General features: G+C 37.8%; 1 protein-coding gene across 1 annotated transcript; it reads right to left on the reverse strand.

The window, feature by feature from the left end:
* Positions 1-12,316: 12,316 nt before the first annotated feature.
* LOC142167903 (zinc finger BED domain-containing protein DAYSLEEPER-like) lies at positions 12,317-13,085 on the reverse strand. The gene is made up of 3 exons (XM_075228376.1): positions 12,619-13,085; positions 12,431-12,510; positions 12,317-12,321 (listed from the first exon to the last, which is right to left on the reverse strand). The coding sequence occupies exons 1-3, from the start codon at positions 13,083-13,085 to the stop codon at positions 12,317-12,319; spliced, it is 552 nt and encodes a 183-aa protein (XP_075084477.1).
* Between the last annotated feature and the right edge of the window lie 7,510 nt (positions 13,086-20,595).

Consider the following 20,595-nt stretch of genomic DNA (forward strand, 5'->3'; position numbering starts at 1 on the left):
ACGATCAATGTGGGTGATATGTTGGAGGCCGTCTTGCTCAAATTTGATAATGACGAGATGGATGGATTCATAGAGTGTGTGAACTCTTTGCAAGAAATTGTAAGCACGTAATTTTTGACCCGTCACGTTTTTGAGCTATTTTTAGTGATTAAAATATTTATTTAACTTAACTTTAATTTTTATGGAGTTTTAGTCAATTTTTACTTCAAATTATAATTTAAAAACACAAAAAATAGTTTTATAATATTTTTTCTCTTATTATATATCTTTTTTATTTATTTAAGCTTATTAGTATTTTATAATGATAATATTTTAATTTTTTTACCATTACTTTAATATAGTTTTCTCTACCTTTTTATAACATTTAACAAAAAATACTAAAAATATATTTATTTTAATATATAGTTCACTTTAATAGTTTATTTTTAATAACTAAAATTAATTAGTATATTTTGGTAGTATGTTATGTTTTTTGAGAAAGGAATTGAATTTGGGTCAAGACAATCTATTTTTGAAGCCCATTTTTGGACCTAAGCCCACTCCTCTCTTCAGCCCATTTATCAATTCCCTAAACTACAACATTTTAGGATCCCTAATAAAAAGAACCTAATCTCCTGAGACCTGGGGAGGACAGAGGGCAGCCATCTCTCTTATTTTGAGAGACTCAACGCAATTTCTCATTCTTTCCAAAACCAACGAGCCCCCCTCTCCAAAAATCAAAATCGAAGAAACAGCACTAGAATTACTTAAGTTTCAGCCGCACCCCACCCTAATCTCTAAGCCTTTGCCGCCGTGACTCCACTCTCGTCTTCACTTTCATACGCACACACAAGAAAAAGGTGAACCGACGAAAAAAAAGGGAAACAGACAAAAACAGAGATAGAGATGCAGGCCTTGATTACGAGACGGTTTGAGGTCTTCATTCTAAACCTAACACTCCATTTTTTGCCATGGAAAAACCATTCAAACACCATAAAACGCTGCTGCTCATCTTCTCACGGTAACAACCATCCAAAATACCGTTTAGATCTACAACCAAAAACTCTCCATAAACCCATGAACTAAGTTTCATCCTTTAGCCAAAAATTTATCCCAAACCCAACTGAAAACCTCCCAAAGAACCATAGTCGAACAAGGTCAGTCGAGGTCGTGATTTGAAGCTTCGTCAAGGTTTTCTCCGCGGATTCAGGTTGCGATTCAGTTTGTACACAAGCTCAACGGATCTACGCTCCTTATGTATTGAAAAATAAAATCAGCTATTGAAAGGTTCATTCTTGTTCCTATTTTGTTCAGTAACGTTTCATATTCCATGATTTAGCCCATTCGCTGCCACGTCTTATTGTTCTGGTTGTTTATTTTGTTTAGGCTAGTTTACTGATTTCTTGAGCATGCTTAAATTATTTTATTACTATTATAGTTTATGTTAGATTTTATTGCTAAATAAATAGTTTGAAGATAACCGATATAAGTTTGGGGTTGCAAAATCAATTAGACTGATGCATGCTTTATTTTGACAATAATTCTCTTATCGTATGTGTTGGATTTAAAGTGCTAATGGGTCGTGAGGAATATGCCAATTCTGTACATTAAGTGGGCTGAGATTTTAATTGGACTAGAGGTGGGGATTGTTTTTTTTTATTATGGGCCAAAAGTTCTTCCAAGATCCAATAATAATAAATCGAACCATGCTGGCCCATTTCATAAACCGGTTGATCTAATTCTTGTAAATACATAAGATGTCTTTTTTTTCTTTAATTACCATATGGATCAAATATCAATAAAATTCATAATATCTTCCCTACAATAATTTTAATACTTGTGACCCTACAACAATCTCAAACTAGTTTTAGGAAAAATAACTTATAAAGATTCGTAGTTTGCTTTAGGCACGATTAATAAATCATCGTGACTATGGGTACGGTTCCCGTGGCATGGTCACGATACGTAAATTCCAATTCGAGTGTGCATTTCACGCGACTCGACCATAACTTCAAATAATAATGAAAATAAACATGTTGTAAATCGTGGGTGCATTTCACGTAACGCGATTCGCAATATGTACCAAAACAAACGAGTGTGCATCGCGACTTGTTCAAAATATTTTCATAAATATTAAAAGCGGTTAAAAAGTTAAAAATGCATAATAGGTTTCAAATATATATGAAATTAGATAATTAGGCCAATTATTAATAGTTGAGCGACCGTGCTAAAATTACGGAACTCGAAAGTGCCTCACACCTTCTCCCGGATTAACAGAATTCCTTACCCGGTCTTCTATGTTCACAGACAATAAATAAGAGTCAATTTTCTCGATTTGGGATTTAAAATAAACCGGTGACTTGGGACACCATAAATTATTCTAAGTGGCGACTCTGAATTAAATAAATAATTTCATTTTAATTAATGTCACTTTAATTGAAAAAGCTCCCTATCCCCTCGGAAAAAAGGAGGTGTGACAGCTCTGGCGACTCTGCTGGGGATAAGAACCCAGAATCTCTGGTTCAGGGTTCAGAATTCGAGCTTAGATGACTTTTATACTTGGGTTTTGTTTATTATCTGCTCTTATGTGTTTGGGTCTAATGTGCTAATTGCCTCTCTTTACCGCTTTGATATTGCCGTGAACTGTATACAAAACTGTTACGACACCCATCTTTTCTCTGAGGTTCCTAAATCTTCTGGGAAGCGTGCGCTTCGCATGACTTCTTTTCTGTTAGAGTCATACCTCTAATTTTAGAACGAGGATCAGACAAGTTGCAAAGCCGGTGAAGCTTCTGTATTCCCGATACGCTGCTCCCCCCTCGGTTCGAGTTGTACGCTCGGGTAAGCCGGGTCCAGAACAAGACATCCCAGGATTTAAACCTATAATAACATAGTCTCATGCCGGATCCCTAGTAGGAACGTTTGTTTGCATCACGTGCATTTGACTTTGGGGACTCAACACAGGGGTTGGGTCCATCTAGGACAGGTGTACCCAAAAGTTAAAAGACCATCTTGATGCATTTTACGTGCTACTTGTGCATTTATTTGTTTCAGCTTGCATGTTGACCAGCTTCTAGAATAAGGAAAGAAAATCGAGAAAAACCAAGAGTGAGGTAGGAGAGAAAATCACCCGGTCCTGAAAACCCTGGTATTCAAAATATCCCGAAACTCTACCAAAATTTTAAAAAGGAGAAAAGGAAAAAATGTAGAAAAAAGAAAAAGTCATTTCAAAAGAAGTCATATTTTTCTGTTGCGTCAAAACTGACCGAACTACGCGGGTCTGATTCTCACCGGATGTGAGATACGTAGGAAAATCTCATCGGTTCCGGCTCCCAATTTTCAAAATTTCAAAAATATTTTCTTTTATTTTTTTCTTTATAAGTCTTTCCTTAGAAAATTCCAAAAACAAAAAGCCAAATTTTTTTTTTCTTTCTTATGTAGAAGTCATTCTTTTAGAAACAAAAAAGAAGAAAACAAATCGAAATCCAAAATTATTTTCATTCTTCTTTATAATCTTTCTTTCAGAAATTAAGAAAAAATAAAAAGGATTAGTCTATTTACTTTATTTCTGATTTTTTCGAACTACGCAAGATCTGATTCATGTCTCCACATGATACGTAGGCAACCTACATAGGGTTCGATCGAATCGTTTTTGAAATTAAAAAAAAAGAAAAAAAGAAAAAAGAGATAAAGTTATGGGATGTGAGAAATGAGAGGAAAGACAAGAATGATAATCAAAAAGAAAAAGAGAGGAAAGAAAATGAGTAAATCAAGGACCGCAAGAGAGGAAATGAAGAAGAAAAGGGCAAGAGAAGTAAAATTGGGATGATGCCAAGTTGACTTTCGCACCATCGAAGTCATTTTAGAACCGATAATTGTGACTAGGTGCATTGCACATAATGTGAGATTTTCTTATGTTAAATGCCCTAACGCTAATGTGATGACTTTATTTTGTTCCCCTTTGTTCTCTTCACTATAGCAGAAGGGTGGTTGGTTTGTGGTTCTTAAACTGGTAGCTCTTCCCTACAACATAAAGTCAAAAGGCAATGGTAGATGACAACAGAATTGAGTTGGTTGATACTGGTACCCAAAAGCAATTGGTTGAACGAGACACTAGGTTGGTTGAAGAGGTAAGGATGTTAAGACAACACATGACAGACATGTATCAGGCTTGGATAACTGGGAAGACACCACCCTCGCCACCGCCTAGCTTCCTAGATGCCACCCTCACCCAAGCTCTGGTAATAGTGTCAGATGATCCGCCATATTCTCCAGATTTTTCCGTTTATCATAGCCTTCCCAACCTCCCTAGTAGCTCCATCATTCGTCCTCCAACTATATTTCCCAAAAATTGCCCTCCTATTATATCCACTATCCCCACTATCACAACTTCGCAACAACCTTCCTTTCATAGATCCAACAGTGAACTCCAGTTCAGACCTCTTGATACCCAGTACTACCCCCCAGGGTTGGCCCACCAGGTCCCGGACTCATATAATCACCGCCCTCAGAATGAGACTCATGTTGAAAATGAAAAGTTCACAAGGAAAGAAGAGCGAGATGAGATATCCAAAAAGCTGAAAGGTATAGAACAATCCTTAAAGAACATGCAAGGGATGGAAAATCAGATTAACATGTCTTACAATGACTTGTGTATGTTCTCTGATGTTCATCTTCCCGCGGGGTTTAAAATGCCAATGTTTAACTTGTATGATGGGCATGGAGATCCAGTAGCCCATATGAGGGGTTATTACAGTGAAATAAGAAGTGTTGGCAGGAAGGATGAGTTGTTGATGGCATATTTCAGTGAAAGCTTGAGTGGGGCAGCCTTGGAATGGTATACTCGTCAAGATGTGAGTAAGTGGTATGCATGGAATGACATGGCTCAAGATTTTATTCGACATTTCAGTATAATATAGACATTATCCCAGATGGTTCCTCCCTATCTAACATGAAAAAGAAACCCGAGGAAAGTTTTAGGGAGTTTGGGCTCAGATGGAGGGAACAAGCTGCTCGGGTCAGTCCCCCGATTGATGATGAAGAAATGGTTAAGCTTTTCCTACAAGCTTAGGGACCCGCCTACTTCAGTCATTTGATCCCAGCTTTAGGTAAGCCTTTCAATGATGTGGTGAAAATGGGGAGATAGTAGAAGAAGGAATCAAGTCAGGCAAAATTATTAGCTACCCAGCGTTGAGAGACACTACAGAGGTTATTCAACACGTATCAGTAGGTTTGGGCGGAAGGAAAAGAAACAGAAAAGATGTTGTTGAGCCCCGACAATGACGAGATCTGGTGGGCCTTCTTCCTCAACACTCTCAGCCATAGCATCGACCCTATGAATATCCTCGTACTCTGGATAATCCTCCCCAATGCTACTTCTCTCCACAAAATCCCCAAAGTCATACCTCACCTTCCCAGTACTCGATCCATAACGCACTGCCATATGCTCCACCTCCACAAATGTCTTACCCATATCTACAAGTATATCAACCACCTACCCACAAGAGGTTCCAACTGAGGCCGAAATACAAAATGAAAAGGCAGCAACAAAAGAAAACGTCTTTCACTCCTATTGGAGAATCATATGCCAGTTTGTTCTAAAAGTTGAGGCAATTGGACATGTTAAAGCCGATTCAGATAAAAATATTGAACCCCCTTCCAAAGAATTTTGATCATTCTTAATGGTGCACATATTGCTCTAATGCCCGGGTACACGACATAGAAAAGTGTTGGAATCTGAAAAGAGCAGTCCAGAAGCTTATTGATGCAGGTGACATATTCGTGCGGAATCCAGATGCAACAGATACTAGCCAAAGTCCATTACCTGTTCATAATGAGACGCATATGGTGGTCATGGTTTGTTTTGAAAATGAACATGAGAACTCTTCCAAGTTCTTTAGCGAGCCACTCACCGCAAAGTTTTCAGTACTATCGGTCCTGGTTCCAGAAGTTGATCTTAAGAATGAGTTGGCAAAGAGGACCCCAAAGCCACCTGCAGAGGTCAATGTGATTGAAATTGGTAAAGGTCTGGATAATGTCAATGTGCGACTTAGTGGCTAAGATGTCGAGCTTGGTAATTGGAAAGACACTCCTTTCTTGGCTAGCCAGGGAGTAGTTTTGGTGGTTTATTTCGTTGTCATTTCTGATGTTCGGGTTATTTCAGAGTTGTAATTCGGATATTGTCTTGTGACTCAAACCCTTCTATCCTTTTATTTTGCCTAGTTCGTTTAGTTGTAGTAACTCGTTTAGTATTATCTAGGTCTGTTCCGGGGTTGTAACCCCAGTTTATTTTGCTTGTTTTGTTGTTCAAACCCTTTCATCGTCTATCTAATGCAATTTTCTGTTTTCTGTTATTTCCAGTCAGTTTTTGTTTAGTTATCTTTTCCTTTTATAGTTCTTTTCATGCTGCCTTTAGTGACATGACTTGCACGCGAAATTCTCAGCCTGGTCTTGAAAGTTAGTCTAATCAGGAAGCAATGAAATAAGTTTTGAAGATGGCATGGACATTTGAGGGAAATAAGTAAAGATTTAGACATTTTGAGATCATTTAAAGCCCGAATTGTGTGAAACTGGGGCAGATAGTTTGGGAAGTTAATAGGACGAAAAGAATTTGGTAGAAGAGAGTATATCCCAGACAATTTGAAGCAAGCAACTTTGATTTCAAGTGCATCTCAAGTTACAAGATAGTTTGGGAAGTTAATAGGACGACAAGAATTTGTAGAAGAGAGTGTATCCCAGACAATTTGAAGAAAGCAACTTTGAGTTCAAGTGCATCTCAAGTTACAAGATAAAGCCAATGGAGTTTCTCCCAAACTGTCGGAGGGTATTCATTGTGAAGAAGAAATCACCCAACGAGAGTTCTGTACTTGACACGGCACTAAAGAAAGATGGAAGGCATATCTGGGATATCAATGCCGATGCTGCAAACGAAATGCTATGCATGATCTTTATTTTTCATCCTCAAGTTGCATGTATTGTACTTGGCATTTTCGAAGAATGGGAGGCTCTCTTTCAGCTATCCAAACACTTTATACCCTTCGGTACCCTTTTGAGCCCGTGTTGATTTCTTTGACCTCTCCTCTTTTGGAATCAAGTTAGAGTCATTTTTTAAAAAAATAAAAAAGTCATGTACCAAAAAGGTTTCTTTTAGAAAGTTTGTTCCAAAAGAAAAATTCAAAAAAAAGAGATAAAGAAAAAGAAGAAAAAAGAAAAATAACAACAAAAAGTATTCTTTTGAACTACGTTCGACCTGATTTTTGTCATCACAAGATGCGTAGGCAGCCTTACGGTTTGGCCGCACCGAATAAAATATTTCATAATCCCATGAAGTCAAGAGTGGGCAGTTTTCTTAGAAATTCCATGTTCAAAAAAAAAAGAATCAAATTATCTTGTTTTAGAAACTGGGGCAAAGTTTTAAAATGGATTCCAAAAGTTGTAAATAAATTAACCCTATTTGTCTTAGTTATTTTGAGCCTTTATGATATCCTTTTCTTCTAACCCTGTCCAAAAGCCACATTGCAGCCCAAAAAAGACCTTCCAAATAATCTTTAAGAATGTTGAGTTAGACATGCCAGGAGCATATGATATTTTTACCATGGTTAAATGCCTTGTCATCTGCAGAATCAAAAAAAATAAGAAATAAAGGACAAAATGAGAGTCTTGTTGGTGAAAACCCTCATGGGAACCATAAGGCGACGGTGAGTTGAGAGAAAGAACAAAATGAGAGAGGTTTGATGGTGAAAACCCTTTAGGGCACTACAAGTCGACTGAGGATCGTGAATTAGATGGGACAATTGGAGCATTGAAGTCTAGTTTCACAGCTTAGAGGTATGACAAGAGTGGAAGATGAGACTTGCTTGACAGATCAGGCCACTTAATCCAAAATGCATGTCATAGTCATTAGAGTTGGTATCCACATTTGATAAGTTTCTACTTGGTAATTTTCTTGTTAGATGTCATCTCTTTCCATTGTCCCCTTTCTCTGTTCTTCTTGCTTTGTTTAAGTCCTCTGAGTCTGTTTTGTCAGAACAAGTCAGAAATAATTTCAAAATTTGCTACCAGCTTTTCAATTGCACAAAGCGGAGTATGGTTAGCACATCAAAGAAGCATAAGTCAGGAAAGAGCAGTATGCGTACTGAGTTAGCAACAATTTACGTGCTTTGGGATTCATGTGAAATAAAAAGGTTTGGTAAATGTCAATTCATGAGCACAATGCAACAGATAGAGGGATTTGGGTTTGAACGGATTAGAGGGGTTTTCTATGATAAGAGTTTGACAGAAAAATGGTTAGTCAATAACAAGCAAGTCTTCCAAGTTGAAATCAAAGTTATCATGGCAAGTGGAGGAGCAATCACCCTTAAAGTCAAGGCCACAAACCAACCACCATGTTTTAAACTCACAAGTTTTCTTTGTTTGAAACACGAACGAAAACTATGCCCAAATCAATACTTGAAAGCTTGAATTTTTCAGGTGTCGTGCCCAAATTTTGTCAGCACAAAGGCTGTTTGAGAAGGTTTTTACCTCTTAGACATTCCCCTAGTTGAGAAGATCATCACCTCTCAAGAATTTTCCCAATTTGAGAAGAACCATACCCCCTAGTCATTCCCCCTAGTTGAGAAAAACCTTACTTCCTAGGTCTTCCCCCTAGTTGAGAAGAATCTTTAGCTTTTCGTGAGTTCAGGATGCCTGAAGAATAGGGTTGGTTTTAATTTTCTTAAGTTGTTAATCTTTAGTATTCCTTGAGTTCAAGGGTCCCGCCTATAGAATAGGGTCAGTTTTAGTAATCTTTAGTTTTTCTTAAAGTGCAGGGGTCCTGCCTGGAGAATATGGTCAGTTTTTAATTTCGTTTAGTTGTTAATCTCTAGTTTAATTGAGTTCACAGGTCCCGCCTAGAAAATAGGGTCAGTTTTTATTCTAGTCAAGCTCAGTTTATAGTTTTCCTCAGGCTCAATCTCACATCTAGGAGACGTACTTCCTAGTCTGGGTCTTTCAAGTCATTCTTTTAGGAGACGCACTTCCTAAATTGAGTTTCACTTCTAGGAGATGCACTTCCTAGTTTGGGTAGTTTGAGTTCATCCTTAGGAGACGCACTTCCTAGTTTGGATCATTCAAATTTCACCCCTAGGAGACGCACTTCCTAGTCTGGGTCTTTCAGGTCATTCCTTTAGGAGACGCACTTCCTAAATTAAGATTTCACTTCTAGGAGATGCACTTCCTAGTCTGGGTTTTTCAGGTCATTCTTTTAGGAGACGCATTTCCTAAATTGAGATTTCACTTCTAAGAGACGCACTTCCTAGTTTGTTTCATTCAAGTTTCACCCCTAGGAGACGCACTTCCTAGTTTGGGTCGTTTGAGTTCATCTTTAGGAGACACACTTCCTAGTTTGAGTCATTCAAGTGTCACCCCTAAGAGACGCACTTCCTAGTTTGGGTCATTCAGGTTTTATTTTTAGCAGACGCATTTGCTAGTCAAAATTTTCTTGGTCTTACTCACAGGAGACGCACATCCTGGTCGAGTCTTTAGTTTTGGTCTCATCATTGCATCCTTCATCGATAGCATAGGTGATTTACAGTTTTGCTAACAACTCACAAATTCTTCCTAGTGCAAACTGGGGCAAAATATTTTATTTGTTTTGTTTGTTTTGATTGCAGGCACCCACCTGGAGAATGAAGGAATTTATTTCAAGTTTCCAGTCAGTGGAAGGCGCCCACCTGGAGAATGAGGGAATTTATTTCAAGTTCAAGTCAGTGGCAGACGCCCACCTGGAGAATGGGGGGATCTATTTCAAGTTCAAGTTAGTAGCAGGCGCCCATGGAGAATGAGGAAATTTATTGCAAGTTTCAAATCAGTAGCAGGCGCCCACGTGGAGAACGAGGGAAGTCATTTCAGAATTCACTTCAAGTTCGAGTCAGAGGCACCAGGAGCCCATCTGAAGAACAGGGTCAACTTTTAGTTTTCAAGTTCAAGTTATAGAAGCAGCAGGAGCCCGCCTGAAGAACAGGGTCAACTTTCAGTTTTCAAGTTCAAGTCAGAGACAGCAGGATCCCGCCTGAAGAATAGGGGCAACCTCCAATTATTTCAGTTCAAATCAGAAGTAGCACGAGCCCGCATAAAGAACAAGGTTTGCAAGCTCAAGTCTACTCCAACTTCAGGTTTATTTCAACTGCAAGCAGCAGGATGCCCGTCTGAAGAACAGGGTCAACTTTCTGTTTTCTTCAAGTTCAAGCCAGCAGGAGCCCACCCGAAGAATAGGGTTGATTCTCAGATTCACGTTAAAGATTCAAGTAGAGATTCAAGGAGGATTCGAGACAAGAAGTAGATAGGATCTTGTATTTTTCTTTTATTTTTACTGTAATGTTTGCTTTCAATTTATGATGTAATGGCAGGGACCGCGGACCGGAGCCTCGAACGATACCTCACTCGACTCTCTCATCCTCTCCACATACTCCATCACTTCATTCACTTCTGAACTACACGTGGCCTGATTCCTTTATAGCCAAGGATATGTAGGCAGCTCAGATACCAGGGCTCGGTCACAATCTTTGACCATCTTTGTTTTGTTTTGAATAAGTGTCGGGTCAGAAATTAATTACGTCGCTTACTTGATTCTTTGCTCAAAAACACTTCGTGTTTCCAAGCAAAGAGAGGCACCTGTAAGCACGTAATTTTTGACCCGTCACGTTTTTGAGCTATTTTTAGTGATTAAAATATTTATTTAACGTAACTTTAATTTTTATGGAGTTTTAGTCAATTTTTACTTCAAATTACAATTTAATAACACAAAAAATAGTTTTATAATATTTCTTCTCTTATTATATATCTTTTTTATTTATTTAAGCTTATTAGTATTTTATAATGATAATATTTTAATTTTTTTACCATTACTTTAACATAGTTGTCTCTACCTTTTTATAACATTTAACAAAAAATATCAAAAATATTTTCATTTTAACATATAGTTCACTTAATAGTTTATTTTTATTAACTAAGATTAATTATTATATTTTGATAGTATTTGTTTTTTTGAGAAAAGAATTGAATTTGGGCCAAGACAATTTATTTTTGAAGCCTATTTTCGGACCTGAACCCACTCCTCCCTTCAGCCCATTTATCCATTCCCTAACCTACAACCTTTTAGGATCCCTAATAAAAAGAACCTAATCTTCTGAGACCTGAGGAGGACAGAGGGCAGCCATCTCTCTTATTTTGAGAGACTCAACGCAATTTCTCATTCTTTCCAAAACAACCGAGCCCCCCTCTCCAAAAATTAAAATCGAAGAAACAATACTAGAATTCCTTAAGTTTCAGCCGCACCCCACCCTAATCTCTAAGCCTTTGCCGCCGTGACTCCACTCTCGTCTTCACTTTCACACGCACACACAAGAAAAAGGTGAACAAACGAAAAAAAGGGAAACGGACAAAAACAGAGATAGAGATGGAGGCCTTGATTACGAGACGGTTTGAGGTCTTCATTCTAAACCAACACTCCATTTTTTGCCATGGAAAAACCATCCAAACACCATAAAAAGCTGCTACTAGGAATGGCAGGCGGTGCGGTTGCGGAGCGGTTGCTGTCTTAATCCGCAAATTTTCAACCTGCCCCGCTCCACGTAACAGTTAAAACCGCACCCACCCGCCCCACCCGCACCTGCCCCGCCCCCCAGTTTTATTTTTTTAAAAAAAAATTGTTATAATAGTGATTCGACTGGATGGTTATAATAGTCTATACCATTTTACTTAAAACACATTGGATAGTTTTTGAACCTTTGTTAACTAATTTAAAATACTACAGCTTCATTTCTTATAATAGTGATTCGAGTATTCGACTGTTTGCCCATCATTTGGATGTTGAAAAATTCGATTGGTATCTTATAGTATGCCGCTGAGAAATCGTTTTCAAGAACAAACTCTTAAAATTCATTTGCTCAGGAATAGTAAGAATTCTTTTTAATTTCTTCATAGTAACAAATATTCATTCAGAACTCAACTTTCTGCTATTTTTTAAAATCTCTGAATAGTTATCAACAAAATAAAATTGGATAATTCATTTGTTCTCTATATATACTCACTAGTCACTACTTTAAATCTACCAAAAGCAAATAAATTTTAAGTGTGTCCTTAAACCTCTCGTAAACAACACCACCCCAAAAACAAAATAAAAAATAGATTCAAGAACTAAAGAAAGTTCAGTATTTTCTATAACCAAGTGAGCTCTAGCTACAACAATACACGAGGAAGAACATATGTTCTAGAGCTTCAAAGGAAATTATGACACATAAAAATGATACTAGAAAATCAGAGGTAAGAAGAGTAAATCACAGACAATACTCTAGTTTAGCTAGCCTGAAATTTCACTTCCAAACAGAAAAGTGAAGTGACTCAAATTACACAACCACAAAAAATGTGATATTCAAAATATCATATTCTCTTCCTCTTCAAAGAGGTTACATACTAGTAAGCCCAGTTGAATCTAGTTCTTCCTCTTCTTCAAGTAAAGTTGGACACGAAACTTTGTCGACACTTGAAGTCAAACTTGAAAAAAAGTATAAAATGTTAAAATTGAAAACTATTAATACCATAATAAGTCATTGAGAAAAATACTTACCATTTATTTCATTCCACAACCAAGTACGAGCACACATCAAAGCCTCCAAAGTAGTAGGATGAAGTCTACTACGATGCGGACTAATCAACCTCCCACTAGTGCTAAATGCTGATTCTGAAGCGACAATAGAGACAGGAATAGCTAAGAGGTCACGGGCCATCTTTTGCAAAGTAGGAAATTTTAATCCGTTTGTCTTCCACCAACTTAAACTGTCAAATGATGGTGTACGAGGTAACAAACTTTCTTCTAAATACACATCCAATTCCGATCTTGTGTCCACATTCGCCCTACTCGATACGACAAATTGATCAAAACTAGAGAGCCGCTTACCATCAACAATACCAACAACTTCATTAGATGCTTGAGATGACTCATGTGAAGTAAGTGCTCTACTCTGATACTCTTGAAAGAGATCAAAACAATGGTTTCGAACTTCTTGAATTTTATTCAAAGGAGCTTCTTCACCATAAATTTGTGCAAGATAGAATTCCACTAACTTCATCTTATACCTCGGATCAAAAATAGTAGCTACACCCATCAATATATGTACATTGGCCCAATATTTTTTGAATTTCAACAACATTGACGTTGCCATAGAGCTAATCAAAGGATTTAAACCTTTTACCCAAGCTTCTAATTCTAGCTTAATGTCACAAACTTTTGAAAACTATTGAGTTGAAGTTGGATATTGACTCCCCGAAAATTATTCGGTGACATGGTAAAAGAGATTCAACTTTACACAAACTTCTTCTACTGCACTCCATTGCCCTTCGGTTGGAAAACAACGATAATTGGTATCATTCATACTCAACTTCGAAAATACCTCTTTGTAATCTAAGGTTGTTCTCAACATTAAATATGTTGAGTTCTAACGAGTAGGACAATCATACTCTTAACTTTTTTGTGCAAGAAATATGTAGCAACCGTGCAGCTTCTTCGAACCTTTCAATTCTGCCTGAAGACCCTATCTAATATAAGACACCGTTACGCACGTTACTGATACCATCTTCTATCACCTTTAACCCTTCTTGTACAATTAAATTTAAGATGTGTGCGGCACAACGCACATGCAACACTCGACCCATCAACAACAAATCTCTTTTACAAAGTTTCTCATCTAACAAGGTTTTCATCATAGCATTGGTTGTGCTAGAATTATCAACAGTAATTATTGATATTCTTCTCTTAAGATTCCACTCTAACAAGCAATTGAGCAACGCACCACATAGAGTATCCTTATCATGTGGAGCGAGAACATAAATAAATCTCAGGATATGACTCTGAAGCCTTCACATATCAGTTGTTATTGTAATTTTACTTGTGAGTTTTTCTAACAACTTAGAAGTTTTTGATTTCAGATTGTCAAAAATTTTTAAAATATTATTCTTGATTGTGTTCCTAGATACCATTTTAAACAATGGTTGGAGACTAGCAACAAACTTCCTAAATCCAACATGATCGACAATGGACAAAGGGTACTCGTGTAAAATGATGGCATGAGCAAGTTCCCTACGTGAAATATCTTGATCAAAATAATGTTGTTTGCTACCATCGCCCCCCCTCCCCCGAACCACCCTCATCTTCTAAGTTACTTGACTTCTTACGACATCTACGAATATCATCCCACAAAGATGATGTCCCTCATTTTCTTGTTGATTTGATACGAGTATTACAATACTTACAAACACCAAGGAGAACACCATTAAGCTTCACCGCTTTGAAATATTTTCATGCTTCATAAATAAGTTTTCTTTTACCTGCTTCATCAATAACTTCCATGGTAACTTCATCAGACTACATAAGCCTTTGACTCTCAGTCTCAATAGGAAAAGCATTTGAAGATGAACACATTAGATTTTGTTCGTCTTGAGACTCCATAATTTTCTATAAAAAATCAATAAAAGAAATATTAAGTAGAGATTCGGGACTTAAATTACTAGTACTAATAAAAAAATATGACCCCATCATATTCTGCAAGATTAATACCTAAAAGAAGAATCAGTTACAACAATGAACAATTCGATACTTAAAATTCTTAAATTTTAGTATTTCACCATAAAAGGAACTAAAATATTTGGACTAACTGAAACTAAATATTAGTATAATCTGCCTCTTAGAAGTAGCATCCTGAGCCTGCAGCAATATTGGAGACTCCTAATTATTTCTCTTCAACTATTCTTCCTGTTCCCTAATTTCATTGTTCATGCACATTTTGTAGATTGAAAAACAAAGGTATCCAACGAGCTTATGGAGCCAACACACAAATTTGCCGAAAGTTTATAGAAAATATAGGAACTTTTTGTTTTTGAGAAGGAAAAAAAAGATGGAAACTTGCAGGTTGCAATTGTGGTAGTAGTAAAATCAAGAAAATCAAACCTTATTCAAACAAGAAACAACAAATTATGGTATATGATTTCAAACATAAATCATAGACCATTTGTCGGCAAACCAAAAAGGAGATAACAAAAGTAATCTTGATGGAGAGCCAAAGCAAAATTCAACAATATGAATATTGAATTCGAACTGGGTCATTAGAGTTTGAATAGAGAAAACTTACCAGAGAATGAGATTGTGAGAGACAGAGAGAGTGGAGAAAGCTTTTAGATTGTGCGTGACTTTGTGGAGTAATCCTCTGAGAAATCAAGGCGTTTGTGATTGTGAATTGGGTTTAGACTTTTAGGTCTTAGTTTTGAGGAGAGAGTAGCATTTTAGGTTTACTTCAAATAATTAAATCCTGACCCGCGACCCGCCCCGCAGCGCCCCCACAAATGTTGTAACCCGTCCCGCCCCGCGATCACTGAAACCCGCACCGCCTCATTGCCATCCCTAGCTGCTGCTCATCTTCTCACGGTAACAACTATCCAAAATACCGTTTAGATCTACAACCAAAAACTCTCCATAAACCCATGAACTAAGTTTCATCCTTTAGCCAAAAATTTATCCCAAACCCAACTGAAAACCTCCCAAAGAACCATAGTCGAACAAGGTCAGTCGAGGTCGTGATTTGAAGCTTCGTCAAGGTTTTCTCCGCGGATTCAGGTTGCGATTCAGTTTGTACACAAGGTCAGCGGATCTACGCTCCTTATGTATTGAAAAAAAAATATCATCTATTGAAAGGTTCATTCTTGTTCCTGTTTTGTTCAGTAATGTTTCATATTCCATGATTTAGCACATTCGCTGCCATGTTTTATTGTTCTGATTGTTTATTTTGTTTAGGCTAGTTTACTGATTTCTTGAGCATGCTTAAATTATTTTATTACTATTATAGTTTATGTTAGATTTTATTGCTAAATAAATAGTTTGAAGATAACCGATATAAGTTTGGGGTTGCAAAATCAATTAGACTGATGCATGCTTTATTTTGACAATAATTCTCTTATCGTGTGTGTTGGATTTAAAGTGCTAATGGGTCGTGAGGAATATGTCAATTTTGTACATTAAGTGGGCTGAGATTTTAATTGGACTAGAGGTGGGGATCGCTTTTTTTATTATGGGCCAAAAGTTCTTCCAAGATCCAATAATAATAAGTCGAACCATGCTGGCCCATTTCATAAACCAGTTGATCTAATCCTTGTAAATACATAAGATGTATTTTTTTCTTTAATTACCATATGAATCAAATATCAATAAAATTCATAATATCTTCCCTACAATAATTTCCATACTTGTGACCCTACAGCAATCTCAAACTAGTTTTAGGAAAAATAACTTATAAAGATTCGTAACTTGCTTTAGACACGATTAATAAATCATCGTGACTATGGGTACGGTTCCCGTGGCATGGTCACGATACGTAAATCTCAATTCAAGTGTGTGTTTTACGCGACTCGACCATAACGTCAAATAATAATGAAAATAAACATGTTGTAAATTGCGGGTATGTTTCACGTGACGTGATTCGTAATATGTACCAAAACAAACAAGTGTGCGACATCGCGACTTGTTCAAAAAAGTTTCATAAATATTAAAAGTGGTTAAAAAGTTAAAAATGCACAATAATTTTTAAATATGTATTAAATCAGATAATTAGGCCAATTATTAATAGTTGAGCGACCGTGCTAAAACCACATAACTCGGGAGTACCTCACACCTTCTTCCGGGTTAACAGAATTCCTTACCCCATCTTCTGTGTTCGCAGACTATAAATAAGAGTCAATTTTCTTGATTTGGGATTTAAAATAAATCGATGACTTTGGACACCATAAATTATTCCAAGTGGCTACTCTGAATTAAATAAATAATCCTATTTCGATTAATGTCACTTTAATTGGAAAAAGTCCCTATCCCTTTGGGAAAAAGGAGGTGTGACAGGAATAGGATCGTATAACTATGCACCCCGAAAACTCTCCTTGGATCTTGAAAATAGGAAAACTCCTCCTCCAAAGCCTTCAATTGAAGAGCCTCCGACCTTGAAGTTGAAGCCATTGCCTCCACATCTTCGGTATGAATTTCTTGGCCCTTGTTCTACTTTACCGGTTATTCTTTTCTCTTGTTTGACTAACATTCAAGTTGACTCTACATTGGCGGTGCTACATAAGAGGAAGAAAGCTAGTGGATGGACATTGGCGGATATTCAGGGAATAAGCCCCACATATTACATGCACAAGATCAACTTGGAGGAGGATGCCAAACCATCTATTGAACATCAAAGGAGACTCAATGAGGCTATGCAAGAAGTGGTCAAAAAGAAGATTATCAAGTGGTTAGATGTCGGGGTTGTCTACCATATTTTCGATAGTTCTTGGACTTCTCCGGTGCAATGTGTCCCAAATAAGGGGGCATGACGGTGGTCACCAATGACAAGAATGATTTGATTCCCACAAGAACGGTGACCGGGTGGAGAATGTGTATGGACTATCGCAAGCTTAACAAAGTTACAAGGAAGGATCATTTTCCACTTCCCTTCCACGACCAAATGCTTGATAGGTTGGCCGGCCGTGCTTTCTATTTCTTTCTAGATGGATATTCGGGCTACAACCAAATCCTTATTGCTCTGAAAGATCAATAGAAAATAACATTTACATGTCTCTATGGTACTTTCGCATTCAAGCGGATGCCATATGGTTTATGTAATGCACCGACAATCTTTCAAAGGTGTATGATGACTATCTTCACGGACATAGTGGAGGACTATCTTGAAGTTTTCATGGATGGTTTCTCGATGGTTGGGGATTCCTTTGATGATTGCTTGGCAAATTTGGATAAAGTATTGGCAAGATATGAAGAAACAAATTTGGTGCTAAATTGGGAGAAGTGTTATTTCATGGCCGGATGAAGGCATTGTCCTTAGCCACAAGATCTCAAAGAATGGCATTGAAGTCGACAAGGCAAAGATTGAGGCGATTTCTAAACTTTCACCTCCAACTTCGGTGAAAGGCGTGCGAAGTTTCATAGGCCACGCGGGGTTTTACCGACGCTTCATCAAGAATTTTTCTAAAATGGTGAACCCGTTGTGCAAGATTTTAGAGAAAGATGCTAAGTTCCACTTCAACGATGATTGCATGAGATCCTTCGAATTGCTAAAGTTCAAATTGACAACCACTCCCATTATCACAGCTCCTAATTAGAGTATTCCTTTTGAGCTCATGTGCGATGCTAGTAACGTAGCGGTTAGGGCTGTTTTGGGGAAACACATCAACAAGATTTTTTATCGGGTCTACTATGCTAGTAAGATCATGAATGGTGCCCAAGTCAACTATACCGTTATGGAGAAAGAGCTCCTTGCCATTGTGTTTGCAATTGAGAAGTTCTGCCCGTACTTGATAGGTGCAAACGTTATTGTCCACACGGATTATGCGGCACTTTGCTATCTTATGAGCAAGAAAGATTCCAAAGCTCGGTTGATGAGATGGGTTCTTTTGTTGCAAGAGTTTGATATTGACATCTAAGATCTAAGAGGGAGTGAAAATCAAGTGGCGGACCACTTGTCTCATTTGGAGGAGGAGGGTAGGCCACATGATGGCCTTGAAATCAATTACTCCTTCCCCGATGAGAAATTCTTGGCTATTTCAATGGAGGAGGTGCCATGGTTCGCGGATCTAGCAAACTTCCTTGTGTGTGGAATTATGCCGGATGAGTTCTCTTCAAATGAAAGGAAGAAGCTCAAATGGAATTGTCAAGATTATTATTGGGATTAGCCATACCTTTTTCGGATTTGTACGGATTGGTAATTAGAAGATATGTACCGGAAGAAGAGAAAAGCGATATTCTTAGGTCTTGTCATTCTTCGCCATATAGTGGTCACCATGGTGGAGCAAGAACGGCAGCCAAAGTGCTAAGTTGTAGTTGCTATTGGCCCACTCTTTACAAGGATGCAAGTGATTTAGTGAAAAGATGTGATGAATGTCAATGGGCCGGTGGAATCTCGAAGAAGAATGAAATGCCTCTCACTACCATTTTGGATATTGATATCTTTGATGTGTGGTGTATTGACTTCATGGGTCCTTTTGCGAGTTCTTGTGAAAATACCTACATCTTGGTCGCGGTTGATTATGCGTCTAAAAAGGTTGAGGCCATTGCTCTACCCAATAACGAAGCGAGGAGTGTGGTGGCGTTCTTGAATAAGAATATTTTCACAAGGTTTGGTACTCTGTGGGCTATCATAAGCGATGAGGGGTCACTTTTTTGCAACAAGGATTTTGATACTTTACTTAGGAAGTATGGTGTTACACATAAAGTTACGACTCCTTATCATCCACAAGCTAGCGGTTAAGTGAAAGTCTCAAACCGGGAGATAAAGAGTATCCTATCCAAAACAGTGAATGCTAACCGGACGGATTGGTCCAAGAAGCTTGATGATGCATTATGGGCTTATTAGACTGCTTTCAAAACTCCTATCAGAATGTCTCCATACTGGTTGGTGTTCGGCAAAGCTTGTCATCTTCCGGTGAAACTTGAGCACAAAGCCATGTGGGCTCTAAAAAAGTTGAATCTTGATTGGGATGTAGCCGCTAACTTGAGGGTTGAACATTTGAATGAATTGGATGAGTTCCGATACCATGCTGATACAAGTTCGTCCTTGTACAAAGAAAAGATGAAATATCTTCATGACAAATACATTGGGAACAAAGAGTTCAAGGTGGGTGATCTTGTATTGTTGTTCAACTCACGATTGAGGATGTTTTCCGGAAAGCTAAAGTCTAAATGGAGTGGTCCCTTTGAAATTATGGGTGTGACACCTTTTGGTACGTTGGACTTGAAGAACAAAAACAATGAGGTATTCCGAGTCAATGGTCACCAGGTGAAGCACTATTTGGGAAAAGTTGGTGATGGCCACGTCGTGGTGGTGATTCATTTCAAATGATAGTAATCTGCGTCGTGTCGCGACGTTAAATGAGGCACTTCTTGGGAGGCAACCCATGTGTTTTTCTTTTTTTGTTTCTCTTGTAGTTAGGAGTTATTTTTGTGCTAACTTGATTTGAAGTATTCTGCAGGGATGAGTGTGCTTTACAGGAATTTTGCCCAGAAATCTGGTTAAGTGTGGAAAGAATTGCGGTCTGCGATTGCATTGTGTGGACCACACAATTTTAGTTGTTGAAGCAAAAAGGTGCTCTACGGCCGCACAATTAAATTGTGGACCGCACAAATTGAAGGTGGAAAGTGATAGCTCTCTGAAGCTGGCCTATCAGAAGAATGGCCGATCTGCGGCCGCAACACAAATTTTGTGGTCCACAACAAAATCTGAGGCCACAAAACAAAAGGGAAACTGATCCCCCAAGTAACAGAGTGTGGACCGCAATTGGAATTATTTAGACGCACTCACTTCCCCTTCCCTTGAAAATAAATAGTTAAGTATAAATATAGAGGTTAGGGCATTGTTCCTCTTTTCCCTCTCTGAGCTCACAACTTGCACCACTTTGAAACTTCTTCTTAAATTATTTTCCCACACGCCTAGAAACTGTTGATCACTCATCTCTTGCACTTATTCATATCTGGTATGCTTCATAATCTTGTTAATTTCTTTTAATTTTTAGATTTTTAGTAAACATTTAGACCATTTGTCTGTTAAATCT

This window comes from Nicotiana tabacum, chromosome 2 (genome assembly GCF_000715075.1).
Source record: "Nicotiana tabacum cultivar K326 chromosome 2, ASM71507v2, whole genome shotgun sequence".
Taxonomy (NCBI): domain Eukaryota; kingdom Viridiplantae; phylum Streptophyta; class Magnoliopsida; order Solanales; family Solanaceae; genus Nicotiana; species Nicotiana tabacum.

Bases quoted from the DNA above. Each gene is read 5' to 3' on its own strand.
- LOC142167903 (XM_075228376.1), bottom strand. From the start codon at position 13,085: ATGAAGTTAGTGGAATTCTATCTTGCACAAATTTATGGTGAAGAAGCT. The intron at 12,511-12,618 runs GTGTGCTCGTAC...CTTTTTTTCAAG, and splicing joins ACTACTTTGGAGGCTTTGAT to TTTGACTTCAAGTGTCGACA.